This window comes from Mesoplodon bidens (genome assembly GCF_964165515.1).
Source record: "Mesoplodon bidens genome assembly, chromosome: 19".
In the NCBI taxonomy this organism is placed as follows: Eukaryota; Metazoa; Chordata; class Mammalia; order Artiodactyla; family Ziphiidae; genus Mesoplodon; species Mesoplodon bidens.
This window is the reverse complement of record NC_138179.1, coordinates 32,507,186-32,526,351: the sequence shown is the minus strand read 5'-3', so window position 1 is coordinate 32,526,351 and position 19,166 is coordinate 32,507,186. Positions and strand designations below refer to the sequence as shown.

Sequence of the window (19,166 nt, the reverse complement as noted above, 5' to 3'; positions counted from 1 at the left end):
GGACCACAGGCTGCCATCTGGTTTGGTTATATTTCCTCTTTTCTTTTAAATGTTGACTTTTTCTAAAGTCAAGCCAGTGAACAGGGGGGAAAAATCATTTTTAGAATACTAGCGATCACAGTATTTCTGTATTCTCAAATACAGAGACCATCACTTAGAGACATTTGCACAGGTGTCTTTAGATAGCACCCCTCCCCCTTCTGCTTGCCCCATCTCCACCTCATAACCTCCCTGGAAGGGGGTGGGCAGCTGGGGCGGTGGAAAGAGGAAGCACTGAAGATTAGACGTTGGGATAAACAACAAGGTCCTACTGCGTAGCACAATATCCTATGATAAACCATAATGGAAAAGAATATTTTTTAAAAAAAGAATGTGTATATATGTATAACTGAATCACTTTGCTGTATAGCAGAAATTAACACAACATGGTAAATCAACTATATTTCTATTAAAAAAATCATCCAGTGTCTTAACCAAAAAAAAAAAAAGACTAAATGTTCGTCAGGGCAAACCATGCTGCATTTCTGCTTTAATTGTAACACAACGATTTGCTGTGAATAGAAATATTAGCACATTCTCAGTGATATTTTTGCTAGGTATGCCTCACTTAAATAACAACAAAAAAAGTATTCAAATACCTTTCAAATACCTATTCAAATTCAAATAACTATTCAAATTCAAATGCCTATTCAAATTTAAATGTTTCTGCCACACTAAGGGCAAACTTCATATGTGCCAGGGGTTTAAGATGTGGGATTGAAGAACTGAACAAGTGCTATTTTTGTCATTACCCTTACGGCTGAGCTCTGGGAGGAGTTGCTTGGGATGCATTTAAAGTCACAGGGGGTGGAAAGTGCATTAGTGTTGCCTCCTGTTGTTTTAAAAAAAAAACAGAAAGGAAGGAATACATCTGCTTGACGCTGGTGCGTGCTCGAGAACCAGCAGCACACAGCAGCCAAAGGCAGAGATGCTTGGACAGAAATGAGGAGGGACTGTGCAGTTTGCTGCTGCAGGACCACACAGCGGTGCCTGTGACAGCTCTTCTCATGGGCGAAGGTCAAGGTGGAAGAGTCACACGGTCACATCTGTAAAACTGAACCCAGTGCATCAGTGTAAAGCAAAGTGCCAGAGACTTTGTAGCAGGCTAGAAATAGAGATTTTTTTTCTTTTTTAATTTGTAAGGTGTTCTGCCTTATGGCTTTAGACCAGCCATGCTTAACTGACAAATGACTGGAGATTTACTATCCCCCAAATGATTGAACCTTCACTGTTTCTCAATTCCCAGTTTTAGAAAAGGAACAAGAACATATCAATAGAAAGAACAGTAAATCCTTGAGATGAGCTGCAGTTGGAGATAAGAAAATGTCAACCAACATTTTGTGGTGGCTCAGCCGTCAGTGAGCAGATGGGGAAATCCTAATTCAAGGACAAATGCCTGCACGTAACAGAAATCAAGTAAAAGCCGAGAGTTACATATCACTCTTCTTTTCACCAAGATGTGAAACTGGTTACTTGCAAGCTTATCCAGGAGGCTCAGCAACAGGCCAGCCCAGCCAGAACGTCTTGATCAAAAACAGACCCCTGGGGCTTCCCTGGTGGTGCAGTGGTTAAGAATCTGCCTGCCAATGCAGGGGACATGGGTTCGAGCCCTGGTCCGGGAAGATCCCACATGACGCGGAACAGCTAAGCCCGTGTGCCACAACTACTGAGTCTGTGCACCTAGAGCCCATGCTCTGCAACAAGAGAAGCCACTGCAATGTGAAGCCCGCGCACCACAACGAAGAGTAGCCCCCGCTCTCCGCAGCTACAGAAAGCCCGCGCACAGCAACGAAGACCTAACGCGGTCAAAGATAGATAGATAGATAGATAGATAAATAAATAAACTTATTTTTTAAAAAGATTAAAAAAAAAAAACCAGACCCCTGGCTTATAATGGATGTGTAGCTTTTCATTTTACTATTTCATGTTCATCCCTTTGGCCCAAGATTTCCACTTCTGGCTTTTTTCCTGAGGAGCTGATAAGACGCTTGCACCGTGTGTGCTCACAGACACCTGTTGGTAGTGTTGTTTGTAATAGTGAAATTGGAAGTAACCTCAATGTCCAGGAACTGGGGGCTGATTAAATCAAATATGGTTTGGCCATATGATAAAATATCACACAGTATAATGAGATACTGCTTATATTTAATGACATGGAAAGGTGTTTGAGATGAACTGTTTAAAAAAAGTAAAAAAATCACAGACCAACCTATTTAGTATGATTCCTAAGAAAACACACACCTCTACACTCTCATATCTTTCTTGAATGAAGCATACCCAAAATATAAGATTTTCCTTTCTACTTTGTATTTTCTAGTCTTATTATGACAAATACGATCTCACCTACATAACTGGGCCTGTGAGTAAACAACTGAGCATTAATAATGGGTGATTAATGTTTACCACAAGGTTATAATCAAAAAGATCACTGGGCGTCGGGAAGTAAATATCTAACGTAGCTCAGAGAGGATTGCCACTTTGGAAATGTTTATTGGGAGTAATAAACAATCTGGGGAAGGAATCAGGCATCTAGGGAAAGGAAGGATCCTGCCCACTCTGGACTATGCAGTCAAGAAAGAGACAGGAACACAGCCTCTGCCTAGCCTGTTTTGTTTAATCAGTTGAACAAATACTAGCTGCTTGGGAATTCCAACATGATAGGGAGGCATGAGAGTCAGCCTTCCTGCACTTACACTTTTTCGAGTCCGTGAAAAAAATCAGTGCAGCATCCCTGGCATATTATCCACCCACCAAATCCTAGGTTTCAGATCTGTCCCATTCCATCTCAGAGTGTCAGCCAGGGTTCCTCACGCGAACAACAGCCCAATTCTGACTTTACTCAGTGAAACAAAGATGATGGAATCTTGGAGATGCTTGAATAAATACGTCTCCATTTATCTCTGATTTGTTCTCAGAGAGTCATATAAACTTGGCCATGAATTTTTTTGGGGGGAGACAAATAACTGTTGAGGGCTGGAGAGGGTTCACATAATTAAGATGCTTCTTGGGTTTCTGTTTTGTTTTCCCTTCAGACTGGGGCATTGGAGCTAACGAAATCTCTAAGTAGCGCAAATATTATTTGGTGCTTTCAAAAATGCTATAAAAGTTTATCTAATAGAGAAGCAGATGGGTGGTTGCCAGCAGTTGTGGATGAGGGGAGGGTATGGCTCTAGAGGGGCGGATAGCACAAGGGGCTTCTTTGTGGGGCTAGCGTTCTTCTGTATCATGACCATGAAGGTGATCAGTTTCACAGGAACTACACACACACACACACACACACAATGAGTGCACGTAAAAACCAGTGAAATCCATATAATAGCATTGTACCAACGGCCATTCCTGGATTTTGACTGTGTTACTATGGTTTTGTAAGAAACCATCCTTGCAGGGAAGCTGAGTGAAGGGTTCCATGGGAACTCTGCAGTTTTATAGCTTGTGAGTCTAAAAGTCATTCAAAACAAAAGCTTAAAACGGAAAAAAGTAACGTTCTTTTAAATGTGAGATTTTCCTGAGAAGATTGTCATTTGCAAGATTTATCATAAATCTAGCTAATTAACTCACCTGATTGAACGGACAAAGAAACATAACATTTGTATGATTTTTTTTCCCCTCAGAGGAGTCAGGTTGACTTCAGGAAAAGGAAAAATGATGATATATCCTTGACACAGAAACTTTCATGAACTCCTGGGTATAAAGTATAGATAAAGAGGTAAAGGAGCAGGTGTGGGGGATTGGGTTATTTCCCCCACCGTTTGCTCTGTCACCTGTGAGAGGATGATGGAGCCACCCATCGCCACATGGCCAGCAGCTCCCCGCAGAGGGCAGGCGTCTCCCCCAGGGTCAGGCTTGCCCTGTGCTCGGACCAGTGGTAGCCAGGGGCTGAGAAGTCTGCCTCTTGCAGGAACAGATTTCGTTGTTCAGTTCCTACCTCTTGCTTTTCTTCCCCTGATACTGGGGTGTCCCTAGGAGTGGTGGCCTCTTAATCCCTTAGTCCCAGAATGAGCACTGCTACCCTGCAGCACCTGACATATAAAACATGAGTGAGAAATAAAGGTTTGTTGTGAAAAGCCAATGAGATTTGGGGGTTTTTTTCATCACAGCTTTGCTGCTAAGCTAGTGTGATACCTAAAAGGTAGATGGTTTATTTGACATCACCAACTTGAAACTATCTTCAGTTGACCTTAAACCTACAAGATTTCACAGTTGGAAGTTCTTCTGTTGTTCTTCGTCAAATAATATAAAATGGCAAAAGACTTTGAGCTCTCCGTGGGTCTTTGTAGATTCTTTTATTTTTCAGTTCACTGCCCCTTCCTGGGGAGGATTTTACACCCTTGCTCTGTTGACTTTGGCTTGGCCGTGTGTCTTGCTTTGGCCAGTGAAGTGTGAGCAGAAATGATGGCACCATTTTCAAGTGGCAGATTTAAGAGCCATTGAGTGGTTCTGCCATTTCTCTTTTTCCTTTGCCATGAGACTGACAATATCCCAGGGAGGGGCTGCTCTCTTGGGTCCCAGGGTGAAGAGTGAGAAATAAACATTGATTGTGTTGAGCCACCAAAAGTTAGGAACTGTTAACACAGTATAACGCAGCCTCTCCCACCTGAAGCAGGACCTGAGCCAGAACTGCTATGGACACACCACCTGGCACACAGTAAGTGTACAATAGATAATTTTTGGTGTATAATGAAGAAATTGATAGCTAACTAGGAAATACCTTTTTAAAAAAAGTCTATTCGGCTCTTCTACACATTTTAAAAAATATATTTATTTGGCTGCGCCGGCATATTTATTTGCAGCCTGCGGGATCTAGTTCCCTGACCAAGGATCGAACCCGGGCCCCTGCATTGGGAGCGTGGAGTCTTATCCACTGGACCACCAGGGAAGTCCCGGAAATACCTTTTTTTTTTTTTTTTTTTTTTTGATGAATAATAGTTAGGCTTTGTGGTTTGAATACTTGCATATTTCAAGCATCTTATTTTAATATCAGAATTTCATACTAAATCCTCAAAGATTCTTTTGGAATTTGAAAGCTGTAATTGATAAGATGTTTATATATGTCAAGTTTTCCTGAGATGTTAACATATAAAATTTATTACAGAGTAAGGAGATGCTGGTTATATTATAGCTTTTAATTAAGATTTCAGTTTTATTGATGGCTGTTGGGACCAGATATCTGCACAGTGGTCTCGTGTAGACACCTTCTCAGCAGATTGCTGGGGAAGCTACAGACAAAGCCGTTCACCACCAGATACAACAGTTGTGCCCCGAATTCCTGCACCATGTGTAGGCTCTGCCTCTAAATGGTCTCATGAACGGGGTGAAATAGAACCAAATAAATCCAGCTGGGATTCCTGGTAATTTGGATTACGTAGATAATGTATGCATTCATTTTTTTTTTGACTTAAGTTCTTTCGATAGTGTTTGGAGCCTCCCCTCACTGTTACCTCTGAAACTAGTCAGAGTTATATTTTACTTATCTATACTTACAAGGTATTTTACTTATATATCTATCTAGAGAAAAGCTGTTTTATTGTTCTCTATCCGAGGGTTATTTTTTATTCTGTTTTTTATGTAAATGTCATTATATTTTATGTTCCCCTCTGTAGCTTGCTGTTTTCATTAGACAATATATCTTAGAGACCTGTCCATGTAGTTACAGAAAGATCTAGCTCATTTGATGTAACTGCTACAGAGTATTCCAAAATTTAAGTAAATTATGGTTTATTTAGCCTTGCTGGTAGCGATTTATGTGGAATTTTCTAAGAAGAGTCTGTCGCTTCTTATTTAATGATTACAGCATCTTACATAGCAGGGCAAAGAACCCATAAGGATCCTCCTGCTAGCAAAGCCGGGTTTGACAAGGTAGTCCAACTGTAAAGGTAAATGTTACTCATCAGAATAAAATGGGGTTACATTAAGATCAAAAATTAACTGTCACCAGAAATGGAGGATCCTTAGTTATGTTTTAGAGCAGGACACATTCCACAAGACCCGTATTATCAAAGGCAAAGCACACTTGAGCGGGCTGATTCCTCAGCCTGAGAAGGGCTGTCAGCGCCTTGCTTGCTCAACACGTGATGTCCAATGTAATGATTAGAATCGTATCCAAGTTACATAAAGTCACCCTCATCAGATGATCTGGTTTTGGTCATACTCTGAGGTTAACAAAAAGTTTTAAATTGGAATTTTTAAAATCATAGACTTTAAAAAGACAAAACAAAACTCGTTCCAAGAAATTTAAGATCACAGAAATAATGCCAGATTCACCCTCGGAGCAATGTTTTTGGTGTTGCTTGTGTAGTCAGCACATGGGTGATGTTTAGACCCAAGCTTGGCTTACAAGTGTGCTTCATGGGAACACATCAGATGGTGAAACAGGGACCTTTCCTGGTACGTGGAGAGAGCAGCTTGAAGGAGCCACACTGCTCAGGGCGGCTGAGGAAATCGCATCCCGGCCTTCAGTGAAAGGCAGTCTTTTCCAGAAACTCCTAAAGCCTGAACCCCAGCCCTCAGTGACAGCTGTTTCCGTCCTCCCTCTATGGGAAAGGTGTAGGGCATTTCAGAGACATTCACGTTCAGGTGGAAAATTCAAGCCCGGATGACCTCTAGCCAGAAGCCTGCCGGTTTTTTTTACTCATCCAATTAAAAGGGCATTTGAAGGGATGTCTATGCAAATATAAACATCCTCGTCAAAGAGTATCATTGATCGCCCGCCTCCTGGGGTATGAGGGTTTGAACTCCTCTAGAGGTTTCACATTGCATGTTGCTGGATGCATCTCCATCGTGGAAGCCTGCAATTTAAACCTCATCTAGAAGACGCCTTCTGGACGCTTACAGACAATACAAGAAGATGTCTAGGAAATGCAAGGCCCATCAGCATCAAAATATTGCGCACTGCAGACCCATGGGTTTAGTACTTTGAACGTATCACAAAATGATGGTGATGATGGTGAAAGACTTTGAAAAGTCCTGGTAGAAATGCTGAGATATGTTTCCAATTAAGTTGCTGTATTATAAAACTAAGATAGGAAAAGCAGGCTAGCAGACGCTTCCAGTAGAACTTGAAATGTTCACGTGTTCTTTTTTTCCTAAGCAGACTAGATTTAGATTTGTGGGTTAGACTTCATTTGTGCCTATGAAAATTGGTTTAGTCAAAAACTTTTTTTCTCCCCCAAACGTGTAGACGACAGAAACGTCTGAGCTGAGTGTTTCCCGCTTTCGTTATAACATAATGTCAGGCTTGTGACATATGACAGCAGGTTTCATACTCCTCTTTTTTTTTTTTTTTTTTTTTTTGCGGTATGCGGGCCTCTCACTGTTGTGGCCTCTCCTGTTGCGGAGCACAGGCTCCGGACGCGCAGGCTCAGCGGCCATGGCTCACGGGCCTGGCTGCTCCGCGGCATGTGGGATCTTCCTGGACCGGGGCACGAACTCATGTCTCCTGCATCGGCAGGCGGACTCTCAACCACTGCGCCACCAGGGAAGCCCCCATACTCCTCTTAATGAGAGGTTGCCAATGCCTAGAGAAGTAAAATTTAAGATTTGCACATATTGCACTAAATGAGAAAACGTTACCAACTTGGTGGTAGTGCAGATTTGGTATGTAGAGCAGCCATGTCACTGTGGCACCAGGTGCAGCCGGACTTACCCTAACTTATATGTGGGATACCTATCGTGAACCCCCAGGTGAACAGGGATGGAAGTGTGCTTTGTTAAAGATTCGGAGGTCCCGTTCACACATGTGTATGGAGGTCCACCATGTATGAGACAAAATGCCTTTAGGCGATGCTAAGGCAGGTTTCTGCATCCAGGTGGCTTTGCGGTCCCAGAGGAACCTAATATCATGTTTGTTTCTTTTCCCTCCTTGCTTTGGTTTCCAGGAAGCCCAGAGATAATGTGAAAATTTACTTGCCAGCCTTGGTTCTGGTCCAGCTGCAAATTCAGCAGTGTGCTTTAGGAAATCTCTTTAAAGCCCTCAGTGTCTGTCCTCCGGTGGGGGCTGGGGGGTTGGTGATAAATGATGAGAAGATGGAGGGCAGGTAAAAGAAATAAAACACTCTGGAAGGCCAGAGGAAAGAAGGAAAGCGTGCCTGGTCCCGGCATCTGGAGCGGCTTCCTGGCAGGACGAAGCAGCCTTCGCTGTTGCTTTTTTAGGTGTTTCGGCAGATGGGGTGTTGGCAGAAGATGGTTAGACCAGGAGTAGGGAACACCCAAAACAAGGTGAGAGGAGCCGGGGTGCTACCTGGGGCTTCCCCAGTGGAAGGGTTGGACATCGAGGTTTATAGATGTCAGAAAGACCCCTCGGGTCCTGTCCATCAAACGCTGCTTCTCACTACCCGAGGGCGAGTGGCACTCGGGCACCTAAGGCTCAGCTCCTCTGCGCACACCTCCCTGGCCACACGGAGCCTCTTGGGGACGCCACGGCAGGCACTGTTTGTGTGATTCACTCAGCAGCTGTCAGGAAGCCCATCTTGGAGCCCTCAGGGCACAGCTTCTGCCTTGGGGTCCTATCTTTCCATCCGGGTTACCAGCATCACCTGGAAGCCATGGCTGACACGCCTTTCACTGTCCCAGGCCCCGTGGCTGGTCCTACACTTCGGGGGATCCCTCAGTCAGCCTGTGCCTTGAAATGCTTTTGTTTTGAAAAACTGGTCAGAACGTTTTAGAAACAGCACATGCTTCCTATGCTTAGAGAAAAGCAATCTGATTCTACTTTTCAGATCAGTCTTGAGACTCATTCTCCCAGGACCCCGTCCCATGAGATCCAGTGAGTCACATATTTGATGAACCAACGACAGATGCGCCTTTGACTTAATGTGTCCTGTTTGACTTAATGGTATTTACCCAGCAAATATTACTGTATTCCCTATTCAGTAAACAGTATTTAATTCGTAAGTTGTACAATAAAAGTACATGCATGGGAATTATGCACGTTAAGACCTGGTGAAACTCTCAAGCCTGTCGTTTAGTTCATGTCTCTGCAGCAGAGTCCGTGTCCTGGTTTTGCTGACGTACCGCAGTCGCTCGTGTAAGATGTTATCAGCGGGGGAAGCAGGGTGAGGAGTGCGTGGGGACGGTCTGTACTTTTCTTGCAAATTCTTGTGAGTCTTCGATTATTTCAAAATAGAAAATGAAAAGTTGGTTGTTTTCTTTTTAAAAGCAAGACAGGATCAAAGAGATCATCTAGTCTAGTTGTTTTTAAATTTTTCTTTTAGCAGCAGCCTCCCTCTCCCATCCTCATCCCACGGGACCTCCCGACACCTCTGTCGGGCTCCCCCAAATCCCACAGGAAAGGTCCCGATCCAACCAACACCCTCGGGATCCAGATGAGGAAGTTGGGGCCCAAAGAAGTTACTGGCTATTGATGGAAAATCAGAGATCTGGGAAGTTTGATTTTTAGAGCAGTTGCTCTCCGCAAATCTCCATTAAGTCACAGCCCTTTAGCTGACACTGGTTTCTCTTGTCAGACGAGTTGAGATCAGACCAGCAAGAGCATCCGTGCTCCTGAGTTCATTTCTGCACTGCAGGAGGTGGTCGCGGCCACTCGCCGTGATGCCCGGCGCAGGTTGGATGGGCAGGTTGTCTCACAGGCGCTGCCCTGGAGGGCGAGTCCAGGGCGGTGGGGAAGGACTCAGGGCCACAGACAGAGTCCTGTGCCTTCTTGCCAACGTGGCCTCCCCTGCAGCCGCCTGTGGGCACCGGAGCCCGTTAGCTTTCTCCTTCCTCCCCTTGCGAGCCCAGGTCCCTGAAGTATTGCTGGGAAACCTTTGACACCTTGGAGTTTATGATGATGATGTTATTGTTGAAAGTAATCATCCAGGGATTTTTCAGGTTGCAAAGCCCCTTCTCATATGTTCCCTCACCCTAACCCCCCAGCTAGGGCATTGGCAGACTGGGTTTATTTCTGCTTTGTAAGTAAGTGGCATGACTTTTCCAAGGCTGCTGAGTTTGTATCAAGGTGGAGTCAGAACACAGGTCTCCAGAATCCTGGTAAAGGCTCTTTTTATAGCAGAGATGTTGGTTTTCCTAAAGCTCCCGCACACAGCGATGGTCCGCAAGCAGGTGGTGTGTTTGTGTTGTTATCGTTATCGTAGGCGCCGTCCTTGGCACAGTTTTAGGGCGTAAAGACTCCAGGAACCTGGTCCTTCTCCAGCCACATCCAGGAGGGGCAGGCAGCTCTCTTCCTGCACCTCCGCAGGTGAGAGCCTGAAGATGCCACATGGGCTTGGATGAGTAAGCCTTAGATCCTCCTGAAACGTGAAGCAGGGTCCCCGTGTGCCACGTCAGAAGAGATCAATGTGACAGCCAACTGGCAGGACGGCTGCCCTGGGCCCGCCTGGTGCGCCCAGGCTCCGCGGGCTGTGTGGGAGCTGCCATGCTGGGTTTATTTCACGCTGATGGTTGATGCTGTCCTTCTGCAGGGAGAGCAGGCTGTCCTTCCCCCTGGCCTCCTCTTTGCCCTCCACGTGGTAGGACACAACCTTTACTGTCCGCACTGGGAACTTTTAATTGGTACTGACACCAGCCTGTGCCCTTGACATTTTGCCCAGCATCCTGGGATACTGGGGGAATTGGTGTAAGGCTAAGCCCGCACTTCAGACCACGTTCACAGCTGCTACTGGCTGGAAAAGTCACCTCCCAAGGAAGGTGTGGATTTTTCTCACCCCAAGAGACATTTTCAAAGTAAACCAGTGACCTGTGTCAGTCATTTACACATGTAGGCACCTGGCACCCACTAAGCTCTTACTAAATATTTGTGGAGGAACCTTCTAAAGCAGTGGTTCTCCGCCTTCGTGTACCTGCCAACGTTAGGCTCACCTGCAGGGCGTGTTGAGGCCTCCTCCACCCAGTTTGATTCAGTTGGTCTGGGGAATGGCTAAATGATTTCATTTCTAACAAGTTTCAGGTGATGCTGGTGCCGTGTAGGGACGATACTTTGGAAGCCACGGTCCTAGAGCAGAGATGGGCAGACTTTCTCTGTAAGGGCCAGTTAGTATTTTAGCCTTTGTGGGCCATGCAGGTTCTGTCACTCAATTCTGCCATTGTAGCCACAGGAAATACGTAAATGAATGAGCATGGCTGTGTTCCATAAAACTTTATTTACAAGAAACAGGTGGTGTTCTCATTTCAAAAAAAAATTGTGTTGCAAATATTAAAAAAATTTTTTTAAGATGTTAGGAGCCACAGCCTCATTCTGGGTGGATTTCTGAAAGCTCTCGGATGGGAACCCGTGTTAAAGTCTCAGCTACCGGTCAGATTCCAGCTCTGATGTTCATTGGCCACAAGACTTCGAAGAGCGCTGGCATCTCTGTAGAATGAGGGTAATAATAGTAACAATACAGTGACAAGTCGGAGGAAATGACAACATTCATCAAGTTTACATGAGCGTTTGACTTACTATTCTTTATACTATTTTAATCTGCATGATGAAAATATTCCAGAATTTTTAAATTTCTATCTTTAAAAAGTAGTCAGAATAATTCATCGGTCGGTATGTGTCTTAGATTTTAGGTTCCAATGTCCACCAAAAGGTCAGTTATCTTATGAAGTCAAGATCACCTTTGGAATTCCCTCAAATCACCAGCACCCAGGCTCTTAGAAAGTCAGAAGCCAAGAATATCTTTCTTTGAGTATCTTTGCAGTGGAGAAGCCCCAGACTAAAGGACACATCAAGGACACCCCAGGCTTCCCTTGTCTGTAGTGGAGCTCGTGGTCTCTCCTCCCCATAACCCTGCTCCCCTGGCATCTTCCTTCATTCAGACAGTGGCACCTGCTCAGGCCACAGAGAATGGTTTGGGAGGAGGAACTGAATGAGGAAGGGTTCTGATGTGGCATGTTGAGGATGAAATTGTTTTGTAGCTCAGATAGGATGTGTTGATCTTTTAGCCCAATGCTCTGCTTTACGTATTAATAGACAGAGGTGCGGGAAGCAGAGGGGCTACAGCTTTACGTGGGTTTTCCCTTCTCAGCACCTCACCACGATTGACTTGTTTTGTCTTTATATCAACCACATTAGAGAAGTCCTGTTAATTTCCCGGTGTGCAGATCGGGCAGAAAGGATGAGTAACTTGCCCAAGGTCATGCCTCTGGGAAGGAACGGAACTGGGATTTGAGCACAGGCAATGTGACCCCAGAGTCCGTGCTCTGTCATTACGACTGTGTGCTAGATGTGATTTTTGCTTCCTTGTCTATAATCTATCTGTAGGTTGAGGAACAAAACACTACTTGGAGAAAGCCTGCCTAGTTGTCCCTTCAGTAATCTGCGTGGTGCTAGAGGAGATGAATTGCCACGGGGGCTAGGGGAGGGGGCTTCCAGGCATTTCCAGTGTTCATCTGATTACACTGAAGTTTCCCTCTGCAAATGCATATGATGCTTTGGAAATGGTGCAGAAGCAGGAAGACGTCCCTGTGGGTTTGGGGGCATATCTGGTCTTAGAGTATATATTCCTGGAAACCTCGCCCAAAAGGAAATGGCCCAAAGTCTGCTGAATGGCCCCAGGGTCACTCAGCTCAGCTTCACAGATACACCGTGATTTTGTGCCTGCTACAGCCCACTCTGGGCCCTGGGGATACGGTAAGACCGTGGTGTCTGAACCTATCTGCTTGCCCTCGGGCACCTTGGTGGCTCTGGGTCCAGAAGTGGTAGCTTTGGGAGAAACCCCACTGTGTGCGGATTACACCCCGGAAAGAAAGGGAACGTAGGCATCCAGTGCCCAGCCCGGAACGGGCAGCCTCTTAAAACACGATGCGGCAAAGGTGCCCCCACCCATCATGTGACCTCGGACAACGGTGCACACACAGTCTGGCGCCCGGAGCCCTGCTGTGGAGATGGAAGGGGCAGGCCTGAGCCGGGCCTAGTCCCCAGGTGTGGCCTCCCCGTGACTAATGAGCAGTGTGCTCCTTCTCCCCTCAGGACCCCAGGAGCAAGCACAAGTTCAAGATCCACACTTATGGAAGCCCCACCTTCTGCGATCACTGTGGGTCACTGCTGTACGGACTCATCCATCAAGGGATGAAGTGTGACAGTAAGTAAGTTTTCTTTTCTTAGTAGATGGTGAGGCTCTGCAGCATGCATCCGGGGTTGACAGGGCCCTTCAAGATTTAGTGACTTTTCAGCTCATCAGTAGAATTCGTTCAGATATGGACTCTGCTGAAAAAGTAGAGAGTCTCTCTGCTGTCGAAGTTCTGGTTTATTAAACTACTTAACTGCCTAATTATGAACCCTCACCACAGAAGCACCCGATTTAATGAAGTTGGTGTTGCCCTGGTCTTCCGTGGTAGAGATCTTCAGTCGCTGTCGCACGCAGCCCTGTCAAACCCCACAACGAATGCCATGTGTCCCCACCTCCAGATTCCACATTTGGTTTGGCTTCAAGATGAGCTGAGCATTCGTACTCATTATCTTCCTGGGTCTCTAATTAGTGGGTGGACTGTGGAAAAATCAAGTAGGCTCTCCTTAGCGCTGAAACCACAGCAAAAATAAAAACGGGGAGGGCGTCTTACTTTTGAAGTTCACTTGCCCTGTGTGTTTCTGGACAGATCAGATTCCTACCAGGCCAGTTAGAGATGAAATCCCTAAAGACATCCGTCCTCTCCCCTTCCCCTTTCTGCTCTGTGTGTATCTCCACCAAACACCAGGAGGAAAGAAAAACATCTTTTTCTTTCTGTGAACTCTTTGCTTTGATTATTGTCATGTAATGAGATTCCCCAGGCTATTTCTTTGTTTCAATAAAATTTTATTCTTAGGACATGAAAAGGTACTTACTGAGCCTGTTTTTTCTAGTGGAAGGGGAAGGGTTATGGGAATATAAGATGTGTCATTCGTTAATGACGGCTGTTAGGGCCCAGAGCCTCATCTGTGTGTCCCGACACGGAGCAAAGACATACATATGTCGTCGTCCCTCAGTATCCGAGGGGCTTGGTTCCAGGACCCTCTGCGGACACTCAGCACCCACAGTCAGTGGATACGGGGGTGTGGATTGCGGGGGGCAGCTGTGGAATTGTTGGAAAGAAATCGTGTCTGAGAGGACCTGTGCAGTTCAAAGCCGTGTCACTCAGGGCCGACTGCACATAAACGTCAAGCTCTGTGAACCTCATGGAGTAGACGGATAGCTTCTCAGAGCACAGGGCTGCTTCACCTTCCCAAGCTGTAGAATCGAAGAGCTTCATGGAAGCTTCGCGATTGGTAAGGCCGGTGGCTTCCTGCATTTTGGGAAACGCTAGGATTCCAAAGACACTGTTTTCAGAGGCTCTGCAAGTGTGGATCCTAAGTGCACTTGTAAATACACTTTTAATTATTTTAAAACTTGGAACAAAAGTGAATCCTCAGCTGTGTTAGGCACTCAGCCTTGACGAGTTGAAGGTGACCTTGCAGACGGGGCCCTCCCGTTTCTCCTGCTACTTCCACTGCAGAGTCAGCTGGGATCGTGAAGGGTGCCCTTAAAGAAGGGCACCAGCTGCCCATCCTCTTCTGGGTGAACCAGGATCTGGGGTTGCTGTCCAACTTTAACACAAGACAGAAATACATGCATCGCTGAGGCTGAACTCTGAGTCTTCACCGAGCACCCCTAACGGCTGGGTGAAAAGTTTTGTTTGCGTCAGAGGCCTTTCTTGGTTATCCAGGAATGTCTTTATAGTAAATAGTGGTATAGATTTGAATTTATTAACCAAGTGTATGCTAATGAAATAACACTCATCTGGTTTGTAGGTTAGCATCCTGCTTATTAATATTTTGGTTGTAAAATGGGTTCTGTTAGTAAAAGTGAAAACCACTGACCTAAACCAGTGTGTTTTGTTTTAAGCTCTTTGCCTTGGAGTCCTAGGGTTTCTGAGGCTGCTGCCTGTGCTCCTTCCTGGGGGATGCAGGAAAATAAGCAGATGGGTGCCAGGACCCAGACCACCCCCCAGCCAGAGCCACTTCTGCAGAGAAGAACCCTCTTCCTCTGCCCTTACACACAGTAGGTTATGATGCTGTAGACATTTCTGCTCGGTGGAAAGAAAGTCAGTAACCACTTGTGCAGGCCTCTTAGTTTGGGGAGTAGGAAAGGGAGTTGAAAAGCAAATGAGCTTCCCAGGATGTACAATACAAGCCGCAGACGGTAACTCCGAGACAAAGATACAGCCCAGGGCCCTTTCACCTCCCACGCCCTCCCTGAGGTCCACATCCTTTCCAGAGGCTCTGGCATTTATTCCCTTAAGTTGCACGTTCTGCGCAAGTACTTGAACACATGATTTGGTCAAGGCGGGTCATAGCACAGCTTTTCAAGAGGCTTTGTATTGGCCGAATCAAGGTACATGATTTTGAACGGTTCCCTTTGGGAATGGATCCACATTAATTGTTCTTCCCTCGTTGTATCCCTTTTCCTGCTTTCGGTGTTTAGTAATCGTAGCTGAGATCCGTTGTTCGTGATGCTTCTTGCTATTTAGTTCACCACGTTAAAATTAACCACTGAAAATGAAAGGGGCATGAAGGCTCAGAAGAGCCTTGTAGCATCCCCTGGAGGATTCACAAGCGTTCCAGGGGCCACCCCTCCTTCTGGAAACCTGAAGGTACAGGGCCAGTGGAGCTGAAACACCTGCACAGAGCCTTCTGTTTGTGCTCAGTGCACGGGACTCTCTTCAGGGTTTCTTTAGTCCATTACAATAAGACTGATCTTTTTTTAATCCGCCCCCTGTCTCGCCCACATAATGTCAGCTGGTGAGAAATGGCTTATGCCAGGCGTGTATTTGTTTTACTCAGAATAACATTTAAATATCTGAAGACAGGTTTAAAATATCAAGCACAGGTTCTTTTAAAAACAACAACAACAACAAACAAAAGCAATGCACTTAAGCCTCCTTGGAAATACAGAGTTTACTGAGGAAAGGAACATTTTCTGAATTTCCTTTACTCAACCCTGCAAATTCTCAGAAAGGCATAAGAAATTCTTTGGCAGAAAGTATCATCTGTTTAAAATGTGCATGTTATTTGCCTCTGTGTACATACAATAGTCATTAGTCTGCGCTATACATGCATTTACCTATGTGAATTGTGTATGCTGTTATATATTGGAAGCATTCACAGAAGACGGGGGTGTCTTGCTTCAGTTAAGACTGGACAAATATGGATCGGGTATTTTAAGGATATTGTCACTCACATGAAGCCTGTGCTGTAAGGGACATCTGCTAACAGTTCTTTATGTCACCAAAAGCATTATAGCAGAGTATCGAGTTAGAGGGTGGCTCATTTTCACTTCTGTTCATGCAGCCAAAACACCGAGGGAGGGATGCTTCCAGGCCATGCACCCAGCCTCACCCTTTGCTTTCTTGACTCACAGCCTGTGATATGAACGTGCACAAGCAGTGCGTGATAAACGTCCCCAGCCTCTGCGGGATGGACCACACGGAGAAGAGGGGCCGGATCTACCTGAAGGCCGAGGTCACCGACGAAAAGCTCCACGTCACAGGTAAGGCAATCTCGGATGGGTGTGAAGCGTGTGGTGCTCCGTGGACTTTGGATCAAGGGCAGGCCAAGACCCAGGCTGCTCGGACGCAGAGACACGGGGTCTCATGAACATGCCTACCGAACCCCCAGATTCTCAGCGTCAGTCATGGTCACCATGGCCGTGTGGATGAAGTGTTCTGCCAGCAGGGCCAGCGGATTGTCCCCCTGGTGATGGGCATACCGGAAGCCACTAAGCAAGATGCCACGGGTGAAGGTGGAACCTGGGAGAGGGCAGGCGATGGATGATCCAGGTGTTTAAGTGCGTCGGGCTGTGATGACCTGACGGGCCCGCCGTGATGGTAACAGCAGCTGCCTTGAGTATTTACGCCTCCTCTGAGTTGGGTGCGGTGCTGAGAAATCCACACAGATTAATTTATCTGCTTCTCACAACTGCTAGATCATTAGCCTCATTTTCCAGAAGAGGAAACTGAGGCACAGAGAAATGGGAACCTGCAGTGTCACAGAGTAAGTGAGGACTCCAGACCCTGTGCTTCTAACCATCACACCGCCTGCACCTCACAGACAGGATGGCTGAGGCCCCAGAATTCCATGTCCCCAGGCCAGGCGCCCCTCCTCAGGGCCATGTTGGGGTGCGTAGTGTCACAGCACAGCTTTTCCTTTGCTTTCCCACCCCATCCACACTCAGCCGAGGGTCCTCCCTCAAGGTGACGCCCTCTGTGCTGAGTATGGTTTAAGTCTCAGGTGGCAGCCTCGTCTCCTTGCTCTGGAGGCCTCTCGGGTACCACCCGCGCTGTACGCTCCCTTCTCCTGGACCAGGACATTTATTCTCATCAGATCAGCAAATGTACTGTGCTCCCATTTGTATTTAAAATTGGAAAAACTGACTTAATTTTATTGTAAATGACAGAAAGATGTTATAGGAAAAAAAGACTTGAAGGGTCTGTTTAAGGAAAGAGCGGGGGTGGGGTGGGGGGAGGAGTCCCAGAGAAAGCTCACTTTTGGGAACATCCTCACATTTTTTTTCTTTGGAAAACAATCCAGTTTTCTACCCAGTGTCCTGTCAGGTAAGAATTCAGGGAACATCAAACAGGGTTTTGAGGTGTTGCGAGGAGAGGGTCTACACGCTTTGCGGCTGGGTAACCTGATGAAACGAACCACACACGGCTAATGGTCAGAATGGGATCGCGCATAAAATCCCCATCACAGACACGGGACCCCTGGTGCCTCTGTGTTTCAGAGAAGTTTCTTGATTTTCTCAAAACCGTCCTGCCTATCCCCTTGCGCTTCGGGCTGTGGTTCTCGCCCACATTCCCTTTGATTGGACGGATGCTGCAGTGAGGCCACACGCGGGTCTGCACCGTCACAGCCCCACGCTTATTTCTCTCTCTTTTTTACTAAGGCTCCCTCATTGTCAAAGTCCCGTCCTGGGGGCAGGGAACATGCAGTTTCAGAGAAAATTACCATAAAACAGAGGCTGAGCAAGTGGTGAGGGATCCCAGCAGAATGCCTGCTGGCTGAACAGTGCTTCTCCCTGGCTTTACAGCGGCCCACGGCCATGGCGATGTGGCGGACACACAGGGGAGAGTCAGGGCTCAGCTGGGAGGGTCACGGCTCCCTGAGGGCTGGACTGCCTGGCAGGGATTTCAGCGTTCAGCTCGCACTCCTTGTGCTTCTGAGTACAAAACAGACTGTGCATGCTAGACGGGCCCGTGCCTTCTCCACGTGGCACTGCCTGAGTGTTCCAGGCTCTTCTGTGAGCCTCAAGAGCCTTGCAGGTGTAAAACTGCACAGAGGGGCACAGATGCGCTGTCTGGGGTGGCACACAGTACGAGAGAAAGACCCACCTTGCAGGGGACAGCCAGGCATATCCTCCTGGGACTCCTATGCTAATCACTCCAGCATTGCCAAGAGCTGAACTTGAGTCACAACCGTGGAATCATCTTAGGGGAAGACACCCTCCCTGAGTTCGAGACTTTTCATGCCTGGAAGCCAACCAGTGTAACCTATGGCTGCAATCTAGGTCATGTCTCTTTGAGAACGAGTCTGCACGTTTGTGCAGAGACGTAGCTCTGCTCTAGGACTATGTATTCAGCAATACTTTTTCATAATAGCAGCAACAGCAGCTCACAGTGACTGAGTACTTCCCACAAAAGGGGCACCTTTGAAGCACTTTACATAATTAACTTATTTAAACCTGTGCGGAAATTTATTATTCTTATAGATGAAGAAACCAAGGCACAAAGAAATTAAATAACTTGCCCAGAGTCACACAGATGGTCACTTTAATGGTTACATATTCAACTGATAGAAGTAGAGATATTTTAATGACAGTACCAGTAGGAACTGGAATCTTATCTTAGTTCAGGCTGCTATAATAAATACCATGGACTGAATTTCTCTTGGTTCTGGAGGCCTGGAAGTTCAAGATCAAGGTGCCACCAGTTTGGTTTCTGGAGAGAAATCTCCTCCTGGCTTGCAGGGGCTGCCTTCTGGCTGTGTCTTCACTTGAGAGAGAGAGAGAGAGAGAGAGAGAGAGAGAGAGAGAAAGAAAGAGGCTTGGAATGGGAAGAGAGAGGAAGGAAGCAAACTCAGTGATGTCTCCTAAGGGCACTGATCCCATCCTGAGGGCCTCACCCTCATGACCTCATCCCCTCCCAAGGCCCCACCTCCTGTACCATCACCGTAG

General features: G+C 46.4%; 1 protein-coding gene across 1 annotated transcript in view; it reads left to right on the top strand.

Moving 5' to 3' along the window:
- The window catches only part of PRKCA (protein kinase C alpha), a 379,909-nt gene that overhangs the window by 261,634 nt on the left and 99,109 nt on the right, over window positions 1-19,166 (top strand). Inside the window, exons 4-5 of the mRNA XM_081218519.1 lie at window positions 12,950-13,061; window positions 16,353-16,481. Coding sequence (XP_081074645.1) covers window positions 12,950-13,061; window positions 16,353-16,481 — 241 coding nt within the window. The remainder of the gene's footprint in view (window positions 1-12,949; window positions 13,062-16,352; window positions 16,482-19,166) is intronic.